At 39.1% G+C, this 10,437-nt stretch overlaps 1 protein-coding gene across 2 annotated transcripts; it reads right to left on the reverse strand.

Annotated features, from left to right (window-relative positions):
• Positions 1-1,542: 1,542 nt before the first annotated feature.
• On the reverse strand, positions 1,543-10,403 carry SCRN3 (secernin 3). Of its 2 annotated transcripts, none has more exons than XM_082763655.1 (7): positions 10,210-10,403; positions 9,924-10,105; positions 9,039-9,238; positions 8,149-8,361; positions 5,454-5,616; positions 4,880-5,060; positions 1,543-3,392 (listed from the first exon to the last, which is right to left on the reverse strand). In XM_082763655.1, exons 1-7 carry the CDS (start codon positions 10,375-10,377, stop codon positions 3,234-3,236), a joined length of 1,266 nt encoding a protein of 421 aa, XP_082619781.1. In that variant the 5' UTR covers positions 10,378-10,403; the 3' UTR covers positions 1,543-3,233. The 2 variants fall into 2 exon arrangements, with proteins under 2 accessions (XP_082619781.1, XP_082619780.1); XM_082763654.1 differs by having other exon boundaries at positions 8,149-8,364.
• Between the last annotated feature and the right edge of the window lie 34 nt (positions 10,404-10,437).

Consider the following 10,437-nt stretch of genomic DNA (forward strand, 5'->3'; position numbering starts at 1 on the left):
GAGTTCTGAGTTTTGGTGTGATACAAGAAGTGGGAGGGTTACATGTGTGTGTCAAGTTTTATAAGAAATATGTCTGAGAAGTTTGTTAAAGTGGCTCGTGGATTTCAAATTTTGCTGTATCTTAAATCCATTCTTGATCCTTTATAAGTATGTAGATTTGTTAATGGATGCCCACCAGTTTTCTTCTAACAGCCTGCCTGCTACTTATACCAGCAAGGAGCTAATTCAGATCTTTAGGATTTTTTTTGTATTATCCTCTCCTTACCAAATACGTACTTTTGAAGATCCTTCAATTTTTTAAAAAGTTGCTCTTAGTTCAGTTTTATGCTCCAAAAGAGAGTCATTGTTCTCTCACTCATCTCTGTCATTTTCATCATTTAAGTCCTTGCCCTGGCCTCCCTTATTATAATGGCTCTGACATTCCCTGCATTTGATCACAACATACCTGTCTTAAGTAAGAAACGGTTCAAAAGAAGAGACTTTGAATAACATTAGAAAGTTACCTAACTCGTATTTGACAAGTATTTGCTTCCACCAAGGAGTACCAGTAAGCTGTAAAAAATAGTTGATAATCCAGTGTATGTCAATACTTTATTTATTGTTGTGTGAATTTTTGGTGGTTAGAAGTAGCTTTGCTTTGAAGATGTGGCCAGTGGTGCAATAAGTTCTTTTATTTTGAAGGTTGATTAGTTTGGGATAAATACTGCTTAATCTGAAAGCTCTAATTCTGTGAAAACATTCACTGAACAAGAGAGTAAGTCCGGGGGGATCTCCAATGAAAGACAGCATTAATTTTTTTAGCATTCATTTCAAAATACTTACGATAATGGATGGGGTAGATATTAAACACTTAGAATTTTTTTGGTAGCAGTTTTCTTTTTTTTTCTTAAATAATGATCCTTCATAAAGCTAGATGAAATACATGCAAAGATTGCCCTCTAGAGGACATTCTGATTGTTGATACTTTTTTTTTAAATTTATGGTTGCAGGATGGAGGGTCATTTATTCCTTCTGGTTTCATCCTTGTTTTGCGTTTTGCAATGCATGCATTCTAGGAGGATGAAATCCCAGGAAGAAAGGTACCAAAATATACCGTAGTCTGTCAGCCATGGCTTGATCTATCTGAAAACACATTGTTTTTACTGCGTGTCCTGTAGACAAATAAAGGAAGGACAACACCAAAACCAGAGGAATAGCTGGACTGTGTCTACCTATATTAGAACTTGACCACTATGCTTAACCTGATAGACTGGTTAATTGACACCCTGTAATTAGATGGCCAAAAAGTTCGCTTAAAAGCCTGTACCACAACTTTCACTACTTCCATTCTTCTATAACTTTACTCTAGTTGCAGTATCACATAAAATTCTCTGTCTCACTCTGCTACACTGCCTGTAAACTTGAATTGTACCTTGATTTCCAGCACTGTTATACCTGGCATTTATTGCTTCTCTGAATTTATCAAGGAGTTAGCATGGAAGAGCTGATGATACAAAACAGCACACGATGATGCAAAGAACTGTCAGATACAGACATCCAAAGAAAACAGGTAAATACAGCAAACTTTTATTAAATATACCATCCAGTTATGAACATCCTTTTATTATTCTAATAAATTTTGTTGGCAACACAAGCACAAAAGGTTCACAATCAACTTGTGCTTACTTTCATAGATCTTACTTGCTGCTGCCACTTGGTACATATATGATCCCTAGAACTAGGAAGTTCAAGAACTTTTGCCGACCCTTTAGATTTTTGGTGTGGATCTAAATACTTTCATTATTAGATCAAGTACAAATTTTATCAAACTCTTCATCTTACACGTTTAGCAGCATTCAACAAACTTCATTTTAAGTGTATTTCTTTTATTTGCCTAATTGTTTTTTTCCAGTGGGAATACAGAATGGCTTGCAAAATGAGAAAACTGTATGTGTAGCCCCATCTTTTGCATCTGAGAAGAGATGACTCTAGCATCTTGACAAAATATAAAGCATTCATCAAATAATGGTCTTTCTGTGGTCTGGGAGGTTGTTGTATATTGTCACGTATTACCACTGCAGCCTCAATGCTCCACTTCATGTTACATGTTCTCACCTGAAGGTTTGCAGAACTGGTTTTTTGTTTGTTTGTTTGTTTTGTTTGTTTGTTCTTTGTCAAGTCAGAACCTTACTTCTCTGTTTGCTCTGCTTGCCCCTTGCCATGGATAATAAAGTACTGACAGCTTGATCACTACTTTTAAGCAAGACTGGCATGGAATTGCTCCTGGCAGGGCAAAAAGCTTATTTAAATCAACTCCTTAAGTCTACCAATTTTGGTAAAACAAGGTATGGTTAAAATGGCTTATATGAAGTAGAAAAACTTTGAAGAGTTTTTTTTTTTTTTTTTTAAGTGCTCTACTGAGTGCAAGTATATACTCATGGACCCTGACTTCTTCCATTTTAGTTGCCTGATTTAAACAAAAAAAAAAAATCAAGAAACATTTAAAAACTCCCTCACAGTGTTATAAAGTGTACTGAAGAATTAATTTACAATGATCATGTTGTATTCAAATAAATAATTGTGTGGTAACTTGCTAGACACTAACATTGTTGAATCCTGTATAATCAGATTTCACAACAAATTATGGTAAAGCTGTAATTGATTTGGGTTTAGCCTAAGACCTTAAGCTCTTAGCCTTATTTCACATTAAAGGAGTAGAAAATTCATATATGAAACATACCTTAGAAAGCCTTTATCAAACATCTGAATATCAATCTCACTTGACTTGTATATCACGTTCATTTTAATTTAGTAAAAAGCAATATTTTTCTACATTTTAGAAAAGCCTCTAGCCTGGCTGTTTTAATTCAAGCAGTAGGAAATTCTGCTACAACAATTATCTTAACTATAAAAGCTACATGTGTGTAGCTACTTTGGTGTTCTTCATCCACAGATTGGGTTGTTCAGCAACTTAAGTCAAACTACTTGAATTCTAATTGCATCTCAGGTTGTTGGTGAATCAATCTCTGCTGTCAGTTTTTTGCCACTTAGAGAGGTACTGCCAGCTCTGAAGACACTTTTCAGCCTTGCTTCCTACAACTAAAAGCTATTTGGCCTAAACAGAGATCTGCAGCTTTAAAACTGTCCATACTAAGTAACTGGTATATTGAAAATAAGAGGTAATCTATATAGCCACTCCATTAGAAGAGTTAACCATAACAACAAATTATAATCCATTCATTCAAATAGTAGTTTTAACTACTATATATTTTGAGTTCTTCTTCTACACACTGTGAAAAAAGGTTGAGCACTTGGTTAGTGTCAAGACATCCGTTTTGCAGGATTGATTCCATTTCACTTATCTTACTTTTCTCCAGCATCTGTATCTTTTGCAGCATCTCTTTTCCTTTGTCCTGCAAAAAGAAATGTCTGTATTTCACCACAAGCCATACAAAATATGTAGTGTTCACCCTAACAAAATGCTGTTGTACTGTCCTTATCTAACTCTAATTGTTTCTAGGGTACAAGTTGGTGTTTGTAGAAGTTAGCATCATGGTAGATTTTCTTAGATCAGTGCTTCTTTTCTCATTATCTAGCACTCACTCTGTCTCCCTACATACTTTGATGGAATGCAAAAAAAAAAAAAAAAAAAAAGGGGGGGGGAGGGCAGGAGAGCTGTTCCAGGTGTTTATGTTAGCAACCCCACTTAAGTTTTGTCTCTCTCTTTTTTTTTTTTTTTTTTTTTTTTTAGAACATGTTAGCTGTGTAAACAGGAGACACTACTGTTACAGGTAAGTACCTCCCTGTTTTACCTTTGGGCCCAGCTATCTTTGTGATCTCTCCTTTCCTGGTGTCACACAGAAGTTCCTCAATGTGAACTGCTTAACGCTGTGTTGTTTGGGCTGCTTCACAGTAACTTACGTATTTCAGATTTCTATACTGCTACCTCCATACTGCCATTTAGGTCAGCAAAATTGGGGTCTACAAACTGTAACTATTGTCATAGAGCTACATACAAGTCAGGTGCTTTAAACATGTTTCCAAATTCTATCTGGTTTTAGTATTTGGTACTATCTGGTGCTGTCAGGATCTTGAGAAGATGTACTAGTGAATGTAGTGTCAAGGTCATTAGCGAGATGCTAATTTGGGAAAGAGAGGAAGAAACTAGCACTGGGGCAAGAAGAGAGAATAAGGGGGGGGTAAAAAGCAGCAGAAGATTGTGTCAATACATGACTAGAAGAACTGGCTTTACAACAGGAGCTGAAGTTGGTGTGGGTAAGGACAAATCAACTATTCAAATAAAAAAAGCTATTTCCATTGTTTATCGTGGTGGGGGGAAGAATGTCTCATTACCCTCTAACCCCAGAACTGACATACCGTAGTATCTAATACACTCACTAGGATTAGTTGGAATTTGGTGCCAAGATGTCATTATATTAAGTCAACCTGGGGCACTTACAGAAACTGAGTAAAATGCAAAATTCAGGTTTTGCTCCTAAGCTTGTCTGGTATATAGTGTACCTGAGGGGGTCTACCCTCTACCCCCAACACAGAATGGAAAAGGGCAGGATCTCCTTACTGACCCATATTTGCCTGCAGCTGCTCAACCACTCCTTGTTAGCTAACTAGTTTGTGCATTTGTGGCCTGCTTCTTTCTGTGCAATATAAGCATTACAAATAGCTGTACACCCAGGCCTAACCCCAGACAACTAAGTGCTAGTTTCAGTTTTTTGTGTTAGAAGCATATGCCTGCCAGATGCCAAGATGATTGGCTTCTGGTGCACTACAATGTTCTTTACTATCCATCAAAGGGCATTAAGTGGTATCGCATTAACAAAATGTGAGCAAGGAGCTTATACAAACCACGTGCTTGCATTGAAATCTAATTTAATCAACATACCTTCATGGCTTCCATAGCTACAGCAGCACTTTCATGTTTTTTATAGAGCTCATGTCTTCGATCTGGCTTACTCTGAAAACGTGGTTGCTTCTTAACTGGATCATCATGACCAAATGTAGGGGAGGTGGTTTTCAATAACTGAGTAACATCGGGCACAAAAATGAAAGGCTTGAATACAGACCTAGAAAGAGAAAATAAAACAGAGATCCTTCACTGATACAATTTTGATAAAATTAAGTCAGCAGATTGCTGTATTTTTCCCCATACTTCTACTTGCTTCTCTCAAGGAAGAATTTTTTAAAAAAACAAACAAACAAAAAAAACACTTCTAAAAAAAAATCCTTTAAAAAAAATCCTAATGCGTTTTTAAGTCAGTGTCATAGCAGTGTTCCAGTAAGTAAGTAAGTTGGTAGATGACACCAAAATGTTCATGAGCATTACTTTTGCCCTACTTTTTGATTTCTTTCAAAAACAAACCAAATCAAAAAGGAATGTAGTTAGATAAACTGCAATACTTTTCATTTAGATACTTGTACTTGCAGCTTTTTATCATAATGGCTTGTTACTACATCACCTTGCAGGGTCTGGAGTTCCTGTAAAGAAGTGAATACAAGGCAGATTAGGCTCCTGAGGCAGTACAGACACCATGCTTCCAGTTGTCATAAAACCGCCTTCCATATTAATGCCACTCTCTTTGTCACGAAGAATTTCCATCATCGTTTCAGAAGTGATAGAACCTATTTCAGATACAAAACAATTATTTACACAAAACTCTATTTATACTATCAACTAAATGGCATGTTTTCTACAACTGGCTGCTTTTACCTTCAGTAGGCAATGCTAATTTTAATTTGTATTGGCAAATAAAAAAAAATCCCAACAGTATGCTTTAATATGTAATATACTTTAAAATACTACTGTTTTCCCACAAGAATTTATTTCAGAGGGTAGGTGATAATGAGCTATAACATTTATGATCAGGGAGAGGAGGGTGATGTTTCCCAGAAGGGTAAGATACACATGGCTAGCAAATGGTCATTCACACAGTAACTTTTCAAATGAAAATTAGTAGCTTGGATTAAGGGCTGAACTTTCTAAGTATTATGTGGGAGTTGACAAGACAAATAATCATATTAGTTATTGGTATTTGTACACAGTTGATACCACCAAGCTGCTTTGAAAATATAAAAAATGATAACTGTGCATGGATTTTGCATGTTATTTTGAAAATGAAACACCAAGCCTGTGGTTATTTTTTTTTTTGGTTTGGTTTTAACATCTGACCTTTCAAAGCCCTTAGGCTACATATTGACAGTTGAAACGATGCACTGGAGTAACTTAAACCCAGAGTCAACAGAAACTAAAATAGTACATCCATTTGCAAAGAAGACTTAATCAATTACCTATGTGAGGTATAGTGTCTTTATGACAGTAACTCTTTCTTCTCAGTGAGGTGAAACAGAACCCCTTCCACTCTGCATCTGGCCTTCAAATGCTGTTGCTGTTTGTGTACTGTACACCAGAGCTTAAAGGCTGGTGTAGTATAGTATCACTACACAATCCAGTATTCTAACAGGCAGTACTTGCAGTAGTTTTCTTTTCAGATTTGGTGTACCAGTTGAACACGTGTAGAGCGGAAAAAGACTAGGTAATTCACTATTTTTTCCTTCTGCTTGAAGGTACTGTTAAATTTTTTTTGTTGTTGCCTCGGTGAAGTTCTAGCTGCGTATTTTTTTTTTAACTGCCTAGCCGTCTGTTCTTACAATATACTACTGCTAAGTCAGATGTTCCTTTTTTTTAATACACAGTCTGAATTGCCTGTAGACAGGCATGCTAGGAAATGCACCATTTCAGCAAACAAACACACGTAACTATTCCCACAGTTGCCTGGGCCAGTCAGAATTCAAAAAATCAGCACGCTAGATAAACTGAAGAAATTAAGCAGCAGCAGTCAGTTTGTGAGCTGCAAGTTGGCAACTTGTCCAGCAGAAAGGATGGTATTACATGTTTTCTACTAGTGTTTTTTTTTTTTTTTACATTACTTTATATTCCTGAAATACATTCCTTATATTTTGAAATGTAACTGTTTATCTAAAAATGGTGTTCCTGTGGTAGACAGCCTGGAAAAAAACTTTAATGCCACTAAGTGAAAAAGCTGGGAAGGGTAGATTAAGAAACTAGCGATTTTACTGCTGCTCTAAACTAAATAGCTTTTAGTTAAGGCACCTATTTTAAAATAAATCTCAACAAGACTGAAACCATATGAGGTTGATAACCTGAACACCTAGTGTGATTGTTAAAATGGTTCAGGTAAATGCCTGAAAATGGGGATTTAGAATGAAAACCCTGATAGAATCTCAGCGTTATCATCATACAGGTAAATACAGGTATTATGAAAATGCTTTCAGTATTCAGAACCTGCAGTTCCCAAAATGAATGCAGGATTTACATGATCACTATAGCAGGACAATAAAAGGTAATTCATTCTGATGCATGAACTAAATGCTAAACTTGGCCTGGCAGAGCTTAGCCAAATTAAAAAACAAAACAAAACAAAAACGGGTGCAATGTTATTTTGGTTCAGATTAATTATTTCAAATGAACAAGTGAATACGGATGCATCAAAAAGCTTCCAGATGGATGTATTTGGAAGTAATAGCTTCTCTCTATACAGGTCTGAAAAATAAGTTAGCAATTAGGAGAACCTGCTTACTATACAGAAAATTCTTTTATTCTGCTCTCAGTGTTGCATAAGGTTGCTGTAGCAGTTATTGGTGAAACCACAAAGATTTTAAAAACAATCTAAAAAATAAATGCAAGATGTGTGTGAAAACACTGTGCCGACGTCTTAGGACTGTATGAATAGGACCAGATTAAAGTTGTTCACAGGGCTGTTTGTGGCTGCCACCCAATAGGAGTCTCTACCTGTAATTACGGGTATAATAATAATACATAGCCTATCAAAATGTTTCAGAGCAGGGCTTACAGACTACTTAGCTGTATGGTCATAATGTGACCTCTCAGCATTGTCACTGTAGTTGTGTCTGATAATGGACCCTTGGCTTAATTTTTCCTCATCACCAAATTGGCAAAATGGATAGAAGACTCCAAAGTTCAGAGTTTCTCCTTTAAGGAAAAAGTTGTTCTAAGAAATTCTGGTTCACCAAATCATCTGCATCAGATGTTTAATCATTTATGATTTAAATTAATGTAGCTCACTAAACACTTTGCATCTCTTTAAAAAAAAAAAAAAATATCAAAAATGATACCTTTGTGTTTGTTCAGAAGTTTGTAGCCTTCACAATAGCGGCCCCTGGATGTAGTCATTCTGGCAGTATTTACGTAAGAATATGTGGCAGCAAAATCAAATTCCTTTTCCCCATCCCACCAGCCCTTGCTTTTGGCATATTTCTGCAGCTCTGGATGTTGTCTGTCAATCTTAGTCGTGATAGAGAGCTGGTTGGAAATATTCCGTACACCTCCTGCTGGGAAGGTGAAGAAAGAGTTATTTTAATTCTTCAAATGCTTTTTCCAAGCACTTTGTTTACATTTAGCTTAACAGCTTACTGAATCAAATGATGCATTGAAGAGTTTCCTACGAGATCTGTGCAATAATGTAGTTTATTTTTTGCACTCTCTCCCTGGCTGCATGCATCTTGATTGAAATTCCGCTGCTACCTCAGTTCTGAGTCATTTACTTCTACCACCACCATCATATTTCAGGTTCTGTCCTGATTATTCCTGTCTTTGCATTCTACCTCTTACACCTCCAAAGACATAGCTTGTCCCTTTAAGTCCACTGGAAGAATTGACTGCTTCAGGACCCAGTGCACTGAATCTGTCAGTATCACCCTGTCACCAAATGAAATTGTAAAATGAAATTGTAATTGATTACCATCATCTTTAAGACCATACATCTCATCCTGACCTTGTTGTACTCTGTTTTCCAACTGCAGAAGTGGTCATCTCTGAACAGGCCTCCTGTGTGTCTCGGCTTCTCTGTCAACCTGCTACCCTAAGATGTAACTCTTGTTGCTCACAGGCACATGTATGTATCTGGAGGTTAGTTTCATGCCTTAAAGAAATGGTAACTGAAAACTGGAGATTTGCCAATTGTCACTGCATTCAAAATACTTGAAACAAAGAGCGTCATCCATACCTTCTACTTTTTCTGCTGCCCAGTATTTTCCTGATGTCTCCAGCACCCAGGCTTCCTTTCTGTCAGCTATCAGAAAACTGTTATGGTACGTAAAAGCCATGTGGCTCTCCATACAGTTTCCTCCCTGTCCATATTTTTCTAGCAAATCAACTATGACAGTAAGAGCCTTTTCAGCTGTGTCCGCTCTCTCGAGTCCAAGCCTAAAACAAAAGGAAGACGTTATCTTTGGAACCATAAACTTTAAACATTATCTATTCAGCATGGATATTCAAATTGAATTGGAATTAAATTAACAATCAAAAGGAAATGCAGAAAGGTAGGCAGAGGGCTCTTAGGAAGTGCCTCTGAATCTGAAGTGGGTATTGGTCTGGGGGGAAACAGTGCAAAGAAGAGCTGACTGCCTGCTGCAGGTTAATGAGTTACAGTGGCACCCAGTGACACAGACAAAAGAAATTATCATTTACATGGAGATGTATGGCTAAGAGTGAAACTTAGTAGTATGTGTGTGAAAGATGGGGGAAACAGGAAATGAGAACAGACCCTAGGACAGCCCCTGTACATTTAACCAGCCCAAACACTAATTCCTGCGGTTCAGCTGTGCTTTTAAGAGTCTTGGCTCAGTTTAGCATATGCTTTGCAGAGAAGAAAGAAGTGTGATAGTTTCCTTGACAGATTCTGTTCTGGTGTGCGACACCTCTCAAGGCCTCCCAGCTCCCGGCAGAGCCCCCTGCTGTGCCAAGACATGCTTATCTGAACCAGGGCTGGAACAGCAGAATAGACGGATGTGTGTCCTGAAAGTGCAGGCAGGTATTACAGAACTAAGCAGGCGTGCTCTAAAGCTAAATTCCAGGCGGGGTACCATTGACCAGCCCAGCCCGCGCAGACCTCACGAGATCCATGCCCAGGAGAGCTTCATCATCGCAGACTTCGTCTCGGCCCCACACGGCCTCGTTGCCGATGCACACCCCGTGCTCGTTAGCGCCCATTTCTGCTCCCCACAGCCACGAGGGCCGGCTCAGGACGACGGCGTAGGTGTGCGGAACCTGCTCGATCTCGATGTAGGTGCACTGCAACGAGCCGGAGCGCGGGACGAGTCACGGTGCGGGCAGCCCGAGGGAGCCGCTCGGGCCGCGGGTGCGCAGCGGGGGAGGGAGGCAGGGAGGCCGCTCACCTGCAGCGCGGCGCCGGGCGGGTGCTGTGCGGCGGGGCAGTGCAGCACCTCCTGCACCTCGTCCCGCGGCCGGTCCGAGTTCTTGCCGAACACCACCCGGCCCCCGGCCGCGGCGGGCGGCAGCGCCACGAACGTGTCGCAGGAGCGGGGAGGCGGCCGGGCGGCCATGGCGCTGCCTCTGCGGCCGGGGCGGAGCGGAGCGCGGCGGGGGGGGAGGAGGAGGAGGAG

Source organism: Aythya marila (assembly GCF_965140915.1).
Source record: "Aythya marila genome assembly, chromosome: 6".
Taxonomy (NCBI): Eukaryota; Metazoa; Chordata; class Aves; order Anseriformes; family Anatidae; genus Aythya; species Aythya marila.